General features: G+C 49.3%; 1 protein-coding gene across 1 annotated transcript in view; it reads left to right on the top strand.

Annotated features, from left to right (window-relative positions):
• exoc4 (exocyst complex component 4) overlaps nt 1-19,469 on the top strand; it is an 81,274-nt gene that overhangs the window by 11,593 nt on the left and 50,212 nt on the right. Inside the window, exons 6-8 of the mRNA XM_030341599.1 lie at nt 2,615-2,697; nt 2,964-3,118; nt 9,553-9,733. Coding sequence (XP_030197459.1) covers nt 2,615-2,697; nt 2,964-3,118; nt 9,553-9,733 — 419 coding nt within the window. The remainder of the gene's footprint in view (nt 1-2,614; nt 2,698-2,963; nt 3,119-9,552; nt 9,734-19,469) is intronic.

The raw sequence follows: 19,469 nt of genomic DNA, 5'->3' as shown, positions 1-19,469 counted from the left end.
GGAGGTAGGAAAGGGGACCTGTGAAACTAGAGGAACATAGAGCATTGGTTGTTCCCAAAAGTGTTTTTGTCTATGTATGTTGTTTATATATTTTTGCTTATTTTGACTGAAAAACCTCCAAAAAGATCTTCCTTGTGAACCGATACGTTACTCTCCGATGTTGTGGCATTTGATCTAAACACAGGGCAGGTTTCTGTCATTTGGGTCAAATAATTGTGTTTGCACATATTGCTTGGTGCCGTCCATCATGGTACTTTAATAGAATCCTGATCCCGTATCTGTAGTGTCGGTTACCGCTTGTTGATGGAATAACACCATTATCATTTCTGTTGAGGTTTTGAAAGAGGAAACCATGAAAGAGTTTTTTGTAAACAATCGCAAACACAATGATGGAAGCATAAATTTCCGTTGTGTTTATCACTTCTCTTTTTTCATGTGTATATTTTTCCTACAGAGTGAACGCTGGTAGTGATAATGAAGTCATTAGCAAGAGTCTGGCTCCTGCCATTACAACCATTAGCATAACATTATGTGTTTAACCCATACGCACACATCTACGTACACAAGCACACGTGCACATGTGAAGTTTCTCCACATAGTGCATAATGCTCCCGATACAAACTTGTGTACACAGTAAACGCAACCTAGTGTGCGTTTTATTCCCACCCACACACTGAGCCACTTCCACCATTATGGCATCATTAAACCAAATCCTGACCCCATACTGGTCCCTGTATAAAGGGCCAATCAGGACGGCCCCTCCTGTCGGTCCCATTAGTCACTGTGCGTCTCCGAGCCACCCCACAGGAGAGTTCAGCGTTCATCATCCTAACGCTGTTGGTGTCCCTTAAGGCCCTCTGATAATGCACATGTAGCTTCATTTATGGATGCATGCAGTTCATATTGGTTTTCCTGGGTGTGTTTGCATTGGGGTGGTGTGGGGGGGGGGGGGGCATAGGGGTCTTTGAGTCAGCACTACGTTTCATTTTTTTTCAGGTTAATGGACCGGGGATGACTCCCAAGTAGCAAGCCCCCGGGCTCATTAGAAAGCTGGGTGAGGCTGCAGAGCCTTTTAGTGGTTCCACCGTTTTCTGCTGTGCTTGTTTATTGTGCATTTATCGAGGAACACGTGGAAGCAAAGCCTTCCTTTACTAGTCACTAATTGACAACTTACTAGGTCGGGCCCCGGGTCGACAGACGGACCGGGCAGTAAACCAGCCATCTGTTCAGCGGTCTGATCGTTCCTGGCTCCCAGTGTCAATGTCAATCACTCTCCTAAAGTATAGACATGGCACGCATGGAAATGATAGGCCGCATCTCCCAGGCCAGGAACCTGACATTATACGATGACTCGTGTTAGCTTTTCATCATCCCGTTCCTAAAGGCGGTGCAGCACTCTGTGATACAGCCGTCACACATCACCCATCACTACCACCGCCTTTGTCTCCAGACTTCCCATTTCAGGGCTTTGTTTTAGGGGCTTCTGTGGGCACTTCTCTCCCAACGCGCCCTGGCTCATTCAGTCCATAATTGGCATTTCTTTCTGCTCTCTGTTCCGGGCTGTTATCCTTGGGTTATTAAGTGATCGTCTTAACCAAATCTCAATCTCACTCAATCTCTGTGGTTTTTATTTGTCCTTTAATGTTGAGAACCTGCTTCCCTCTCAAATTTATTTCTACTCTGGCTAATTGGTGTTAAAAGAAAACAACAGGTGTGCACTACCTTGGTTAATGCACACACACACACACACACACACACACACACACACACACACACACACACACACACACACACACACACACACACACACACACACACACACACACACACACACACACACACACACACACACACACAGTGATGTAGATCGTGCACCCTTTCAGCACCCTGGGGTCCGGGCTGGTGCTAAACCACCAGGCATGTTGCCAAACGTTAATTGCTAATTATCCGCCGCTGGTGAACTCAATGTGCCGCTACAGAGCTACGCCAGCCTCAAAGCCGCGTTGAGCGCCGCGGTTTTGCTTCCGCCGTTGGTGTTGCTTGGAATTTTCCGTCTAATGGCTTTAAAGGACATCATTCGTAGCTGGTAATTGTAGTAATTATTACACAAACCATAGTTGGACTGGCGAGAGAAGAGGAAATACACCCAAAGTCCATTAACTAGCCATAACCATTAACTCTGCTAACACGCTCTGAGGGGGATGGCTGGGGCCCTCATCAGATGGGAATTAGAGCCCTCCTCGATGCTGAGAGAGAGAGAGAGAGAGAGAGAGAGAGAGAGAGAGAGAGAGAGAGAGAGAGAGAGAGAGAGAGAGAGAGAGAGAGAGAGAGAGAGAGAGAGAGAGAGAGAGAGAGAGAGAGAGAGAGAGAGAGAGAGAGAGAGAGAGAGAGAGAGAGAGAGAGAGAGAGAGAGAGGTGCGCGCGCCGGTGTCAGGAAAGAGCGGGTCGAGTTGGAGCCGTGATTTTTATTTGTTTGGATTATGTCGTTGTGAGGGCTTTATGTGTATGGAATCACAGATGGAGCAATAACAAACGGGAATGTTTGTGTTTGTTGTCTCCGACACATAGACAATGTAACATGAAAATAACCTGTGTGTGTGTGTGCCCCCCATAGTGCGTGAGGATGGGCGTGAGGCCGACCTACCCGAGGTTGATCCTGAAGAGGACAGCCAGAAGTTCATGGGCATCCTGATTAAAGTAAGCACTCACACACACACACAGGGGATCGGCTGCAGTTAGCCTACATGGAAAAGTATATCTGGTTAAAAAAAGCATCAAATACAAAAAAAAACCCTTTTTCCAAAATACAGGTTATTGATTTTATTATATTTGGATATATTTGCCTGTATTGTTTGCAAGTGTATGATGATGCTATTCCAATGGGTCTGGTCTCAGCTTCAATGAATAGAGCTGTATAAATAAAGGTTACTTCATCAGTGGATCTAAGGTGTTGTTACCCTCAGGGTCTGTCCAAGCTGAAGAAGATCCCCGAGGCCATCAAGGCCATCATGGAGCGCCTGGAGCCCGAGCTGAAGCAGATCGTCAAGAGGTCCACCACCCAGATAGCAGACCACGCCTACCAGAGAGGGGAGAACCTGGCCCAGGAGAGCCAGCCCAGGTAACGGATCCCCGCTACGCCGGAACCCTGGAACCTCTATCGGTCGGGACCCAAAATGGTGCCCAATTCAGCTGGACCTTTTCCTTCACGCAGACCGCGAAGGAAACAGCGATAGGATCACCAATTCTGTGGTGCTCAGACTTGCGCGACCCAAACCAACAGTGGCTGAGTCTTTAGATGATAGATGCAGTCCCTCTAAGTGGGTGGGGTCAGCAGAATGTTGATTTACTTTTTCCCGAGCTTTGCCCTGACTTCAGGGTCCAATGTCGATATCTGAGTTGAATAATCCATCCTGTTCATTACGTGGCTCACAGGATTTGTTCTTCTGCTTCTGCTTCTGTTGCTGCTTATGTTAACAAGTTCCAAGCATTATGTCGTCAGTGACATCTCAAAGTCAAAGCAGACCCACCCAGTGTGGCCTGTGGTGCTGGAACTGTAGAGAGCGGCAGGCATACAGCGGGGGTGAGGGGGTGGAAAATAAAACTGTACGACGGGTGAAAAAATACAAAACCACTTCTGGACTGAATCAAGTCCGAAATGAACTTTGACCCTTAGTGGACGACCGTATAAAGAACATCAACTCTCTCACCTTGTTGCAACAGGTAAAGAAGATTATCACAATAGTGGTGTGAGGCAAAGCAAGTGTTGTCTCTTTAGCCATCGCTCTCGGACACTAAGTGCCTCGTTTGGCCCCGTCTTGCTCACATTAGTCCCCGACTAGGATCAGCCATTGCTGATTCTAGCCTCTTAATCATAATTCCCTCATTTAAGTAAACGGAGGCAGCCTCTACACCCGAGCCGGCCCGGCCCTCCCTCCCTTAGTGACTCCTCTGTTTGTCTTCTGCCTCGGCAGCCGAGACGCGGCTGAAAGCAAACCAACGATGCCGGGGGGATAATGACTCTTCTCAGAATACGCTTTGGCTATTTAGACGCTCCGAGTTAAGTATTTGGTCATCTTTTAAAGACGTTGAAAGGCTTTCTGTCCAGCGTCTTTCCAAACAGCATATTATTTCCGATTGCAGTCCCACCTTTTGTCTATGAATGTTGCATTTTGTCTATAAACACCAGATGCTAGTGAGCTAGTTATGAAGAGATTCATGCAGCCGCTTTGAGCCCGGTGAGTTTCCAGTGAGTAGATATGTTTCCGACGGAGTCCCATGGTGCCCGCTGCCCAGACTGGCAACCAAGCCATGTATGAAAAACAGTCAGCCGTTTGACTGGGGAGACACACAGACACACACGAACAGAAAGATACACACACACACACACACACACACACACACACACAGAAAGACACGCACAAACAAACACACACACGCAGAAAGACACACACAAACAAACGCACACCCACAGAAAGACACACACACACACACACACACACACACACACACACACACACACACACACACACACACACACACACACACACACACACACACACGCCTGCTGTAGACCATGAAAACAGATATTGTGCTGCTTTAAACCTTGACACGAAGGTATATTAAAAAACATTCTTCACATATGAAAGCCACAACGCATTTCAAAACCAGTCACGTAGTACAGCTACACACACACACACACACACACACACACACACACACACACACACACACACACACACACACACACACACACACACACACACACACACACACACACACACACACACACACACACACACACACACACACACACACACACGCACGCACGTAGCCTGGATCAGAAAGCGCAGGTGTCAGCCCATTGATCCTGAACGCTTTCAGAGGAGCATCTTGTTGGTGTGTCGGGGATGTTCTGTCCTCCCGGCCTCGTCCCCTGGCGCTGGGCGGATCTCGTCTGACCCCGGCTGATAGGCCGGCCTGTAGCTGATTCCCAGCCCTGATAGGCCAGCGTGTAGCTCATTCCCAGCCTGCCGCCAAGCCCAGATTGTTTTCACTCTTACGCTCACCTCGTGTGCACGGGTGGAAGTAGCTGTGTCAAAATGTGTTGGTGTGTGTGTGTGTGTGTGTGTGTGTGTGCGCACGCGCCCTACCCTGCATATATTTGCTTTAATTTACTACAATGGAAAGCCAAGGCTAGTTGCTATGGAAACTGTGTGGTTGCTAGCCACCACTGGGTCATTGTAGGAGAGGTAATGCACAGAGGACATATGGGGCTTGAGACCTAAAGGCGACACCTGACTATCTAAGGATAGATAACGTATTTATTAGAGCTGTCAAGCGATTAAAATATTTAATCGTGATTAATCGCATTAATGTCATAGTTAACTCTAATTAATCGCGATTAATCGCAAATTCTTTTTCTATGCTAAATATCCCTTGATTTTTTTGTCCCATAATTATTCTCATTGTAATTCTCTTATCAACATGGTGAAGTGCATCGGCTTGCCTTGTGCAAATGATTTTTTATTGATAACAACATTGGCATATACACTGATCAAAACAGGACGATACAAAAAAAGAGCCTATAGTGCAATTAAACGACTGCTTTGAACAAATGTCATTTGAACATAGCAGTCAGGCTACTGCTTCTTTGTTTTGAGCCAAAGAAAAAAAAAAAAATATATATATATATTTTTTTTTTTATAAAATAATTGCGTTAATCGCGCGATAAAGAATGTAACGCCGTTAAATTTGGTTTGCGTTAACGCCGTTAATAACGCGTTTAACTGACAGCTCTAGTATTTATGCATCGCTTTTGCCATCCTTGACCATACTATAAAAAAATGTAAAGAAAATCTAGTATTAGGACTCTTATTCTTTGAACTGACTGAGATCATGGATGGTAATTCTAGTATTATGAATCTTATTCTTTGAACAGACGGATTTGATGTTTGTTAAATGTAGTATTGTTTCTCTCATTCTTTGAGCTGACGGAGATGATTCCTGTCAGTAGTGGAGCTCCGTGCGTCAGTTGTGACGGCCTTCCACCGCTCTCGCTCAGGATTTTCTATCTATTTTTATTTTAACTGTTTGGGTCAAAAGTTGGGAACCCCTGGTTCTGATGAAGTCTCTCTTCAGTTTATTTATGAAGGCCCATTCCTCTGTGAAGAAAATAAGTTCTGTGTTACGCTGCGTCGAGCGATCTGTGATCCTTTGTGAGGTGAGAACTGTCAATCTCAGACGTTTCCATCAATTTCCAAGCAGATGGCTCCGAATCCTGTGTTTTCAAGGCGCCCTGATCTGACTTTATTCACATAAGTATTCTGGTCCCCACATTGGAGACGAACCAACAAAAAAGATAACAAAAATATCAACCAAACCTTTTATTTGGAATGGATTTCATAAAAGAAAAATGCAACAAATACATTCAATTCAAAATAAAGCAGCAAATGCCATTTTCATCCCCTACATCAGGCCTTGGAATTATGTTGAATGCATTCAACAAGACACACACTACCACAATCATACATGGTGATTGGCAGGAAGTGTGTGTGTGTGTGTGCGTGTGCGTGTGCGTGCGTGCGCGCGCACGCCAAAACATGCGCACGCCTCGTGTGTGTGTGGGTCAATTAATGGATCGGTGTTCATCATTGAAGCATCAAAAGCCTCAACTCATAGTAAAAAAAATCACAATCAAATAATGTAAAGTAAATTACTATTCAATCTACATATTTTCTTCATTCAATTAAAACAAAATTCTCTAAAATTGTATTTGGTAGTAGTAGTCGTTTGAGGTCATCTCAGTCAGAACAGCTCTCATTATGCTAACTGTGCTATAGGGTAGCGTCTGCTTCAGCGGGGGTGAGCTGTTGTACCCCCCCTGTGAACCCACCACGCCCCCCGCCCCCCCTCACAGCAGCGCTGTCCACACCGGCTCATACTCAGAGCGGTGGAGCCCTTGTCCTCCACATGATACCATCCTGCTGACTGACAGCCCAGCAGAGCCTCCAGGTGGAGCCTCCAGCCCCCCTCTATCCCGCGCCCAATGGCCTGCCAAGAACACCTTGGCCCGCCTCCAAACATGTTGAACCTGCCATTTCTTTAATACCCAACCCTTTAATTGGGCCATCATTTGGTTAAGTGTTTATTCTCATGATGATTGAAGGGTCATTCTGATGTTTGCTTAAGGATTATACCGAACCTCTCCCGCTTTCGACTGATAGGCAGACCAACAGCAGACATGGAGACATAGCTAAGTGGGAATATGAATATATTTTCAGATCTGACACTGGCTCAGTCCCATAAAACTGTATGGCTATTTATTAAAGTATGATAATAGAGCAACATTGTAATCTATTAAACATCCCCATTGCCAAATGGGCTCTTTATTTGGAGATCTGACCTGTATGTCCTGACACCACCATGTCTTCAGCTCAGTCGATGCACCACACACAGTAGTAATAATAATCGCTGGTTGAGCTCTTCCCCGACGGTCCTTGATACTAAGTGTCCCATATATAATATTTACCATGAAAAAAACGTCTCTATACTATTGTCTGCATATTCCGCTCTTTAATCATCTTGACTACCACTAAACTACATACTATGCTACAGCCATTGAAAACCGTCTTTCCACAGAGCAGTAATCCAACCTCTGCAGATGACGTATGTCGGCAGTGCGCAGAGCCTTGTTGAGACCTCTAAAACGTGAGCCGCACACTGTGGCCACCAAGTGTGTAGAAGTAGCTTGTCTGGCTTCATGTCGGTGCTGAAATTGGATATGTGAATTAAAGTGCACTGTTACAAATGGAGTCTTGGAGCTCTGTGTGGGGAGGGGGGGGGGGGGTAAGGTGTAACCAATTACATCTTATCCACTGACAGCGAGGACCATAGACTGTAAAGAAATGTGGATGAAAATATGGTCTGTGAAGTCCCCCATTGGTTTACACGCCAGCGTTATGAAGCTGTCGTGGTCGACAAGAAGCCAACGTGATCCACGTGAGGCTGGTTGAGAACAGGAGTCCGACAGCGGCCTCACAGTTGGCCAGAAGCCCTAACCTTTTGGGTGAATGAAACTGTCAAACGGACCATAACCAAGCAAACCTTTGTGTCAAGGGAATCACAGATTTTCCATTCCACTAGTAATAGTAGAAGTCTTTGAGCGTCCGACCATGGCTAGCCACCGATAGGCCGTCTGATGAACCCCTTGGTAGTCTCTCCCTGGCGTGGGAACAGGCAGTCAGGGCTGGGGCTGAATGAAGACGGACGGTCTTGAATATGCATGCACAACAAAGCGGCGTCCTTCACACAGTTATTATTCTTGCCGCACACTTCATGAGAGTCGTCCCTGTCCTTTCTGGATGTAAATCATGTCAGAAGTGTCCCAACCTCCCCGAAAACAAACCCGACCCAGATGTTCAGACCCGAGGACTGCTCCCAGATGCTGTTCATTGTTGTGAGACACAGCTGCTTCTGCTACGTCCCAGAGTCCCTGTTCCACGCCGAGAAGCCGGCGTTTCTAACTTTTCCATAGTTTGGAATCAACCCAGTCAACCCAGTCAACCCAGTCAACCCAGTTGCCGGTTGGGTGACTTTGGATGCAGCTCAGACGTTGTTATTAATCAGTCTGTAATTACCGCCCAAAGGTCCCTGACGCGATGCCAATATATTGCCGCAAATGTCGAAATTGAACAGGAGAATACCAATAGAGGGCCAATGTTTTAAAGAAAAAACACTATTGTACACTCGATTATGAGTGCACTTACCTGGCCCTGAGGCCCTTCAAGGTAATGAAGTACACACTTGCCAGCACTGGTATGTTAGAGCCAGACGCAACTGAACGCAGGCGGTACTCCCACTCTACTGTGAAAGCTTGGTCCTTATCGGGGTTCATGACCTTGGCACCGGTGCGCTATGGCTAAGAGCCGCTCCGTATTTAAGCATCCTCATAGATGAGTTGAGTGCGACTGGTCAAACCATAATGAAGTGCTCCACAATCGACCGGAAGGCGAGTTCGGTTTTCGTCTGCAATTTCTGTTTCTGAATGAAAAAAACTATTTGCACCACTTGTTGGACACAAGGAGACTAATACACGATAAATTGTTAATATATGTTCCAGGTTTTACTGGAAGGTTATAGAACTGTGAGTTTAGTCTTTTTTTGGGGGGGTAAATTTGAACCAACATCCTGCGACATCACATTATACTTAATGTATTTATTTGAGTATTTATTTGAGTTTTCTTTCAGCAAGAGTTGTTTGTGGTACTTTTTTTTTTTTTTTCCTCAATGTCATTTTGCTGATATCTCTTGCTGACCATGTTTTATTCTCTCTTTTTTTTTCTGTCTCGTCTCTGTCTCTCTCTCTCCATGTCTCTCTCTCTCTCCATCTCTCTCCATCTCTCTCTCTCTCTCTCTCTCTCTCTCTCTCTCTCTCTCTCTCTCTCTCTCTCTCTCTCTCTCTCTCTCTCTCTCTCTCTCTCTCTCTCTCTCTCTGTCTCTATGTCTCTCTCTCTATGCCTCTCTCACTCTGTTTTTCTCTGTCTCCCTCTGCAGGCTACTGCTGGAACTGCTGGAGCTGCTGTTTGACAAGTTCAAGGCCGTGGCCCAGGCGCACAGTGTGGTGCTGGCCCAGCTCCAGCAGATCGTGAAGGAAAGCCCCAGCGGTGCCCACAAGGAAGGCATCAAACTCTACGAGCAGGCAGACGTCTCGGCCAAGATCCAGACTGTGCTTCAGGTCAGACGCTCCAGTATTACCAATGCAGCGCTTGAGGAATTGCAATCTGAACAACCCGCTCCCAGTCTCTCCTAGAAGAAACACTAAGGTCATGTACTGCATGTTATTTAAATAAGTAACATGCAGTCAGGTTAGACGACCGTGAATAGACAATATTTAATTCAAAAACCTTTCATTACCCTGAATTAATATTAGAACATACTGCTCAATAAAGTCAATGTATTGATTGACAAAAATTCACACACACACACTCATTTTAAGAATTGCATCTTGCCTCCTTTTCCTGCTTTGTCAAATTTCCTCTATACGGCAACCTCACACCTCACACCTCCATCGCAATTCAACGCTGCTGTTATGTAACGGTTTTTATTTTCTTGAAAACGTTGATTCATTTCCTTGGATTAGCCCACATTAACAGGCGGTAAACGAATGAGCGGAGGAACTGTAGCGTCGACATGAGTGATGGCGGCCAGCTCGTCAGTGAGCGAGCCGAGAGTCCTGGGGAACGCGGCGAGGGAGCAGCGTGATTGCTCGCTTTAATTTGAGTCTCGTTAATTGCCGTTTGTTTACGGTCGCCTTGCTCTCGTCTGATTGGTTGAGGGGACGGACAGCTGTTTCGCTGACACCCCCGTCCCCATGGCACCACTGCCTCCTGAGGGCGTGTGTGTGTGTGTGTGTGTGTGTGTGTGTGTGTGTGTGTGTGTGTGTGTGTGTGTGTGTGTGTGTGTGTGTGTGTGTGTGTGTGTGTGTGTGTGTGTGTGTGTGTGGAGATGTTTGATGCTGCTTTGTTCTTCACCACTTGTTGTTGTCTTGTTGTCATGATGAATATTGTTTTCCTTCTCATCAACATCCTATCTACAGTTTTCAATTAGCACAAATTGAGGCTTAAGCTGCCTAAAAGTTGACAGAAAGTGAGATTAAAACTATCTGAAGATAAAAGGAGATAAACACTGGGTAAAAAAATGCTTTCGGCCTGTCGTCAACAACAAAACACTGCTGAGACTTGCAGCTAATATCTGTAAAGTATCCTTAGAAGACACCCGTTCTCCAGTTTGGATGACAGCCACATTGCAATGCAGCAGAGAGTGGAAGAGACTCCTTAACGATCAACAATCTTTTTTTGTGTTGGTATATGGCCTGCCTCGAATGAAGGGATGGGTTTTCATGTGGTTGTTCATTTATCCTCGGCTTCTGTTATTTAGTACCTCATTTCCCCCACTCTGCAGAGCAATAAAGAGGAGGAATTGGGTTGAAAAGCACAGTGATGGAGTGGTCCAAGGTATTGTTTTTTTATTTAATGGGTTTGCCGTCGCTGGACAAACTAGAGAGCAGCACGACGGAACAACCGTGACCTTGACCAAGTCTCTCTCTCTCTCTCTCTCTCTCTCTCTCTCTCTCTCTCTCTCTCTCTCTCTCTCTCTCTCTCTCTCTCTCTCTCTCTCTCTCTCTCTCTCTCTCTCTCTCTCTCTCTCTCTCTCTATATCTATATCTATATATATATATATATATATATATACACACACACACAAAATACATGAAATGAGGCTCTGCCGCTGCCTTGCCAACTGTTGCTATGGTGCTCCGTGTGTTGCCTCATGGTTAAAGAACCGGGCCTTGGAGACGCCGATAGGAGGAGAACCGTTGGGGAGGGTAATGTTGAGCAGCCGCCACAGATGGACCCTCGGCCTATCAGAGGGAGCCTTGCTTAATGTGGGCGGTACCAATGTGTTCGCCTGCCATTCGTCTCAAATGTCTAAAGCACTTTTTCGCTCTCCTCAAAGACACCTTCCTCATAGACACACAAAAATATACAATCTTAAACAAATATTTCAATATTCAGATACATAATTGAAGGATAACTAACCTATTTAAATATTTAACAAAGAAACACATGTAATCTAATGTAATTTCAGAGCATGTCAATTAAGGGCACAAGTACAAAGAGACTAGGAGAGTTGGGAGTGAGGGGCCAACCACACTAGGGCCGTTTGCCTGTTCCGTGCTGCAGGAAGATTCAGCACGGTTCCCCCCCTCCCCACTCCCCCCGCTGCCCCTGGGCACGCTGCTCCCGAAGGCCGTGGCCTGGGCACGATTGCTCCTTCATACATATGTTATCACGTCGTAATACGATAAACACGTCATCACCAAGCGTCCTCACCGCCATAACAACAATGGAGAACAACCACGTGAATGCTGTCGTCGTCCCACATTTCAAGTAAACACTCGACTTCACAATCGCACCAACGTAAACCCACCCGTAAACCGCTTGCCGCCATTGTTTAAAATGATTGTTGTGGGGAAGAAGGGCATGGACCTATAAAGAAAGAAGGGTCGCACAAGGACTACGTCATCCAGCTGACGTTGCGTATCCGCGTGTCATCTCATTAGCATCTGTACTTTGGCCACGGCACACCTCTCCCAAGTGTGCCGTGGCCAAGGGGCTGTTCCGTGCTGGAATACGGATGGCGTGGTCACACTAGCCAAACGGTCTAGACATAAGTATGCAAATGAGCTCGGGCACTGGGCCGCGGCCCTAGTGTGAGTGGCCCCTTAAACTCTCCTTTAAAAGGTGTGTTTTAAGTGATGCTAAATGATGTTTATTAGTTGGTTTATTTGATTCAGTTTTTACAAGCCATTTTACAAGTGGCACTTGCCCAAAATGTGTGTGTGTGTGTGTGTGTGTGTGTGTGTGTGTGTGTGTGTGTGTGTGTGTGTGTGTGTGTGTGTGTGTGTGTGTGTGTGTGTGTGTGTGTGTGTGTGTGTGTGTGTGTGTGTGTGTGTGCGTACTTCCATGCATGTGGGGTGGATGTGGGAATGCTGCGGTGTAGCCTGGTATCTCGGCCCCGGCGTATCAGAGACGTTAAGCCGTCCTCGGCCCGGCCGCCGCCGCCGCCGACACCATGGGCTCAACATGCCGGCCGCGGCACTGGAGATAATGTAATCTCTTGATTAGAATATTCATTATGTGGAATGAGGTTTTCTTATTCACTCACTCGTGTTATTATTTCCTGGTTCGATTGTATCTTCCCCCCACCGCCCTGTCCCCCCCCACCCATTTCTCACCCACCTCTTCCTCTCTCTCTTGCTCTATTCCACTTTTACATCTGTTCCATCCTCTGTCTCTGTCTCTGTCTCTCTCTCTGTCTCTCTGTCTCTGTCTGTCCTCTGGTCCCCCGTCTGTCCTCTGGTCCCCCCGTCTGTCCTCTGGTCCCCCGTCTGTCCTCTGGTCCCCCTTCTGTCCTCTGGTCCCCCCGTCTGTCCTCTGGTCCCCCGTCTGTCCTCTGGTCCCCCCGTCTGTCCTCTGGTCCCCCTCTGTCCTCTGGTCCCACCGTCTGTCCTCTGGTCCCCCCGTCTTTCCCCTGTCCCCCGTCTGTCCTTTGGTCCCCCCGTCTGTCCTCTGGTCCCCCCGTCTGTCCTCTGGTCCCCCGTCTGTCCTCTGGTCCCCCGTCTGTCCTCTGGTCCCCGTCTGTCCTCTGGTCCCCCCGTCTGTCCTCTGGTCCCCCCGTCTGTCCTCTGGTCCCCCCGTCTGTCCTCTGGTCCCCCGTCTGTCCTCTGGTTCCCCCGTCTGTCCTATGGTCCCCCCGTCTGTCTTCTGGTCCCCCGTCTGTCCTCTGGTCCCCCCGGTCTGTCCTCTGGTCCCCCCGTCTGTCTTCTGGGTCCCCCGTCTGTCCTCTGGTCCCCCGTCTGTCTTCTGGGTCCCCCGTCTGTCTTCTGGGTCCCCCGTCTGTCCTCTGGTCCCCGTCTGTCTTCTGGTCCCCCGTCTGTCCTCTGGTCCCCCCGTCTGTCCTCTGGTCCCCCCGTCTGTCCTCTGGTCCCCCCGTCTGTCCTCTGGTCCCCCGTCTGTCCTCTGGTCCCCCGTCTGTCCTCTGGTCCCCGTCTGTCCTCTGGTCCCCCCGTCTGTCCTCTGGTCCCCCCGTCTGTCCTCTGGTCCCCCCGTCTGTCCTCTGGTCCCCCCGTCTGTCCTCTGGTCCCCTGTCTGTCCTCTGGTTCCCCCGTCTGTCCTATGGTCCCCCCGTCTGTCTTCTGGTCCCCCGTCTGTTCTCTGGTCCCCCCGGTCTGTCCTCTGGTCCCCCCGTCTGTCTTCTGGGTCCCCCGTCTGTCCTCTGGTCCCCCGTCTGTCTTCTGGGTCCCCCGTCTGTCTTCTGGGTCCCCCGTCTGTCTTCTGGGTCCCCCGTCTGTCCTCTGGTCCCCGTCTGTCTTCTGGTCCCCCGTCTGTCCTCTGGTCCCCCCGTCTGTCCTCTGGTCCCCCCGTCTGTCCTCTGGTCCCCCGTCTGTCCTCTGGTCCCCCCGTCTGTCCTCTGGTCCCCCCGTCTGTCCTCTGGTCCCCCCGTCTGTCCTCTGGTCCCCCCGTCTGTCCTCCGGAGCGGTGAGGCTTTCTTCACAACGTGGACGTCGTGGTTCACAACGTGGACGTCGTGGTCCACCCGTCTGTCCTCTGGTCCCCCCGTCTGTCCTCTGGTCCCCCCGTCTGTCCTCTTGTCCCCGTCTGTCCTCTGGTCCCCCCGTCTGTCCTCTGGTCCCCCCGTCTGTCCTCTGGTCCCCCGTCTGTCCTCTGGTGTCCCCGTCTGTCCTCTGGTCCCCCCGTCTGTCCTCCGTAGCGGTGAGGCTTTCTTCACAACGTGGACGTCGTGGTTGAATAAATAAATATAATAGAGGGAATAGATTGAATGTTCTTCAAAGGCGGGTGCTCATGACCTGGTCAGTTTCTGGGTTGCAGGATAAGCGTGGAGGCTGGAAGGGTGATCGACTCCAGAGTCTTGTTATCGTGTTTCTACGTTCAGGCGTGATAATAGATTCACAGTCTTTAACCCAGAGATCAGCGTGAACATGACGGATCAGAAGGGGGAGGACTCTCAGTGTTACTCCACCTCAACCAGGTCGCACCGGACCACGCTTTATCCCGGCCAATCTTTTTGGACATCTTTTATTCCGCCTCGTCTTATTCCTTCTGCTCGTTGCAGCGTGCTTCCGTGTCTTGTTCAGAAACCTTGGCTAACGTTGTCCCCCCCCCCGCCCCTTGCCTTACGGTGAAAGGTGGCGAAACAAGGCAGACCTTTCCACTTGACATATCAGCAGACCGACACTGGAGCCGGCAGCTCGTCCACCGGTGGGCGGTGAGGTGGTGGGGTGGAATGGACGGAGCCCCTCCCCAACCCCCCAAGTTGTTTGAGTGGGCTTTGGCCAGAAAAATCATTTGGAGAATTGATGATGGATTTTTAGTGTGGTCTTATTGCTGTCAGGGCGTGTGTTGTATTTCATTATGTCTCTGTGTGCTTCATTCAATGCCGGAGTATGGATTTGACACGCAGACTTCCTCCTCACCGTCCGCAGTAGTGTTGGCTTTAATACAGAGGGATGGAGGACTTCTACCTCACAGTCCGCAGTAGTGTTGGCTTTAATAGAGAGGGATGGAGGACTTCTACCTCACCGTCCGCAGTAGTGTTGGCTTTAATACAGAGGGATGGAGGACTTCTACCTCACCGTCCGCAGTAGTGTTGGCTTTAATATAGAGGGATGGAGGACTTCTACCTCACCGTCCGCAGTAGTGTTGGCTTTAATACAGAGGGATGTAGGACTTCTACCTCACCGTCTGCAGTAGTGTTGGCTTTAATAGAGAGGGATGTAGGACTTCTACCTCACCGTCTGCAGTAGTGTTGGCTTTAATAGAGAGGGATGTAGGACTTCTACCTCACCGTCTGCAGTAGTGTTGGCTTTAATAGAGAGGGATGTAGGACTTCTACCTCACCGTCCGCAGTAGTGTTGGCTTTAATACAGAGGGATGTAGGACTTCTACCTCACCGTCCGCAGTAGTGTTGGCTTTAATACAGAGGGATGTAGGACTTCTACCTCACAGTCCGCAGTAGTGTTGGCTTTAATAGAGAGGGATGTAGGACTTCTACCTCACCGTCTGCAGTAGTGTTGGCTTTAATAGAGAGGGATGTAGGACTTCTACCTCACCGTCTGCAGTAGTGTTGGCTTTAATAGAGAGGGATGTAGGACTTCTACCTCACAGTCCGCAGTAGTGTTGGCTTTAATACAGAGGGATGTAGGACTTCTACCTCACAGTCCGCAGTAGTGTTGGCTTTAATAGAGAGGGATGTAGGACTTCTACCTCACCGTCTGCAGTAGTGTTGGCTTTAATAGAGAGGGATGTAGGACTTCTACCTCACCGTCCGCAGTAGTGTTGGCTTTAATACAGAGGGATGGAGGACTTCCACTATAGCTCATATCCTCTTTGAAGTTGCGAGTGCGGGTGTTTTTTTCCTTCTTCGACTGAACAAAAAAGAAAACATTTATTATTCATAGTTTAAACGAATTAGCATAAGATCTTTTGTCCTCGCGCTCTCGGGGGATATTAGAGACGGCGTTATAGTTATGGTAGTGTTTTAGACATGTAGGTTATTTCTTTTTCAATCTTTCAGATACCGAGGCCCCAGGGCTTCAAAGGCGCTCTGGGCTCTGACCAACCTCGGTACAGATGGCACTCTGATACGCTCACCTTTCACTTCAGGAAGCATACGGCAGCTGCTGCCGCTGCCCACGTGGCCCGTAACCTGATCCTGGATCATGATGGTTTCAGCACCCCCCTAACAAACGGACGCACAGCGGCTCCCCCAGATGTGACTCAGACGGACGTGTCTGTTAATTGCAGACGCTATAGTACAGCCCCCCCCCCCACCCTGACGTCTTATGATGTCGGGGTGTGAGTGAGGCGGCGTGGGGGTGTACTAATTGATCACCGTACGCAATCTCAGTGTCGCCGCGCAATCAGCTCGTGGCAAACCCCCTTGACCTCGTCGGCGGGTTTCGTTTGAGGGGAGCAGGCCGGTTAATTAGCTCGCCATTTGCACAAGCCGCCACGACTCGGCGCCGTGGCGACCACTGGCCCACCCGGGTCCTCGGGGGGGCCAACTTTTAATGACTTGCTCCAGACATCAGCCGGCGACGGCACCGCGCCCACCGTCCCCTCTGAACACAACCCTCCCATGGTGTCACCTCCCTGCTCCTGCCTGTAGGGCTGCTGGGATCAACACAGATCCTCTCCTCACCAGCGGATTGGCTCCTGCCAAAAGGGAGTTATTCTCTAGACTTTTGAGTCTGAAATGTCTCAATAAATACAGGATAAATACAGGATAAATACAGGGGAGTTCCTTCATGTAATGTCCTCACCTTGCTCTGCCAGGGGAGTGGGACCAGGGGAGGAGGACAAGGGGAGGAGGACCAGGGGAGGAGGACCAGGGGCGGAGGACCAGGGGAGGAGGACCAGGGGAGGGGGACCAGGGGAGTGGGACCAGGGGAGGAGGACCAGGGGCGGAGGACCAGGGGAGGGGGACCAGGGGAGGGGGACCAGGGGAGTGGGACCAGGGGAGGAGGACCAGGGGAGGGGGACCAGGGGAGGAGGACCAGGGGAGGAGGACCAGGGGAGGAGGACCAGGGGAGGGGGACCATGGGAGTGGGACCAGGGGAGGGGGACCATGGGAGGAGGACCAGGGGAGGAGGACCAGGGGAGTGGGACCAGGGAAGCTGCCAGGAAGAGACGCCTGACGAAAGTCATGGCTTGCTCTGTCTTTTAATCAGACCATGGCCTTGTTCTCTCATGGCGTCAGCACTTTAATCAACGTGTCAACGTTTCGCTCTGTGCTCATGACTGCTGTCGCATTTGAAAGTCGGCGTAGTCGTGTGGTGCAACATAGCATATCATAGCGTAACATCTCCCTGACTCCTGCTGTGAATGTGTCTCTGTGTTTGGGACCCAATTTCCCCGGGGGACTTGTACATAAAAAGGGGCAAAAGATCCATACTACAAGCGTACATGTGCACAAAAGGCAAAAGTGTGAATTTAAAATAATGTGCGTGTGCAAATTTCCTTTCTACTGCCTTCTACACACCCAAATAAACACCTCAACCATAAGTGGTAAAGGCACCGCATGAATGATGATGCATATAAATAAGCCTTCTGATCAATGGAACATTACGCTAAATCAAGGCAACAGTCCAAAAGGAAGACGAAGAGTTCTTCTGACAGACATGGAGGTGCTTGTGGGTGAGGTGGAGGTCAGGAAGCACACATGGTCTGATGGCCACAGCAAGGAGGTCAGAAAACAAACAAAAGGCAGTGAATGGCAACATGTTGCTGCTGCACTGACTGCAGGGAGGAAGGTCCTGTTCACTGCAGCGATTTCAGCACACAAGAACGATTTAACACCTGATATCATGCTTGGTGATGTATGCACACTTGTATATATTATTCCAAATATATATGCGCTCTGCAAGGCAATTCTTTAGCGTTATTTGATCTAATCTTGTACTCGAACAACGGAGGATGGTTCTTTCATCAGTCCCAGCCCATACGTCCCTCTGCTCTCTGCTCCGGCCTGGAGGGGCTGGAGGGACAGCGCTGATGAAACATTGAGCAGTCTTTGATATAAGATGGGAGTGGGCTGAGGCTATATATTTTTTCAAATGGAAAGTTGAGTGCTTTTGGAATAGTTATGGCTCGGTACAAAGTACGAATTATACTGCTGGTTAGGAGGTTTATTATAGCGCGTGTCTATAATTAACGTTTGATATTAAGTGGAATTAAATGGCGGAGAGCCGTCATTACTCGATCTGGCTTCCATTCACCGCGTTCTCCCGTGGAGTTTGTGTCTACAGACCAGCCGCTTCGCGTGGGGAGTGGTACACAGGGGTGGGAAATAAGACCCTGGGGTTTTTGACATGCAGATTTTTCTTTTGAATCCCCCGGATTTGATCGTAAACATCTCATGCATTGTATATTTGACGTTATATGGGGTAGCTAATGCTTATTTATCCACATATGCGTGTGTGCATCCAAAGTATGCATTGACTGCATCCTTGTATGCATGGATCAATCCGACCTATTTTCAATAATAAGCAGTGATAATGGCCACACATAAGTTAGTGTTGTCCAGAGCGCCTCCACCTATCCCGGTGTAAATGAGTCCCGTGTGCTACTCCAGCGTTACACCGCCCACCCCGGGCAGGCGAGGGCACTGCGGCGGGAGCAGGGATGAGGGTGAGGCGTCGGGCACGCCGTGGCTCCTGGGGACTCAATAAGGATGTTTATTCCAACCCCCGCATGAACGATCGACCAGACGCTGGTTCGCCCGCTTGTTTTTATCATTAGGAGGGAAAAAAAAAGGGCAGAGGGGGGGGGGGGGGGGGGGGGGGGGGGGGGTAAATTAGAAACGTGCGTTGTCCTATTATTGCCGTCTAATTGACCTCTCGGAGCACACATGCGTACCTGGAAGCCTCAACCTGATGTTTCTCTGGCCGATCCCGCTGATTTGTTATGCTAATCAGGCTGGTCAGGGTGCTAATGGAGAGAGTGCAGGGACGCACGCCGCTCATCAGACAGATGCTGCCACGGCGCTCCGCCGCCCGGCCGCGCCCAGCCGCCGCCCGGCCGGCCAGGGCTCGCCAGTGCCGCCAGACACAGAGGGCCAATATTGAATTACAAAGCCACACTTCTGGGAATCATTCTCCCCCCGCCCCTGAGTCCCTTGGTAAATATCATATGTCCACACAGCTCAGTGGGCTCAGACTGAATTTGGGACGCTTCCCAAGTCTCTCAAGGCTAGTGTGGTTGGGGGCTTGGCTAGTTTATATAATTACGCTCAATAGAGGCAGAAATAATGAACGCACACACACCTGTCCCTCATGCAGGCGCACACACATGCATACTCTTGCATGCACACACACACACACACACACA

The sequence above is a fragment of the Gadus morhua genome, chromosome 19, assembly GCF_902167405.1.
Source record: "Gadus morhua chromosome 19, gadMor3.0, whole genome shotgun sequence".
Lineage (NCBI taxonomy): Eukaryota > Metazoa > Chordata > Actinopteri > Gadiformes > Gadidae > Gadus > Gadus morhua.
Note: the sequence above shows the minus strand (reverse complement) of the source record. Positions and strands in the feature narration are given on the sequence as shown.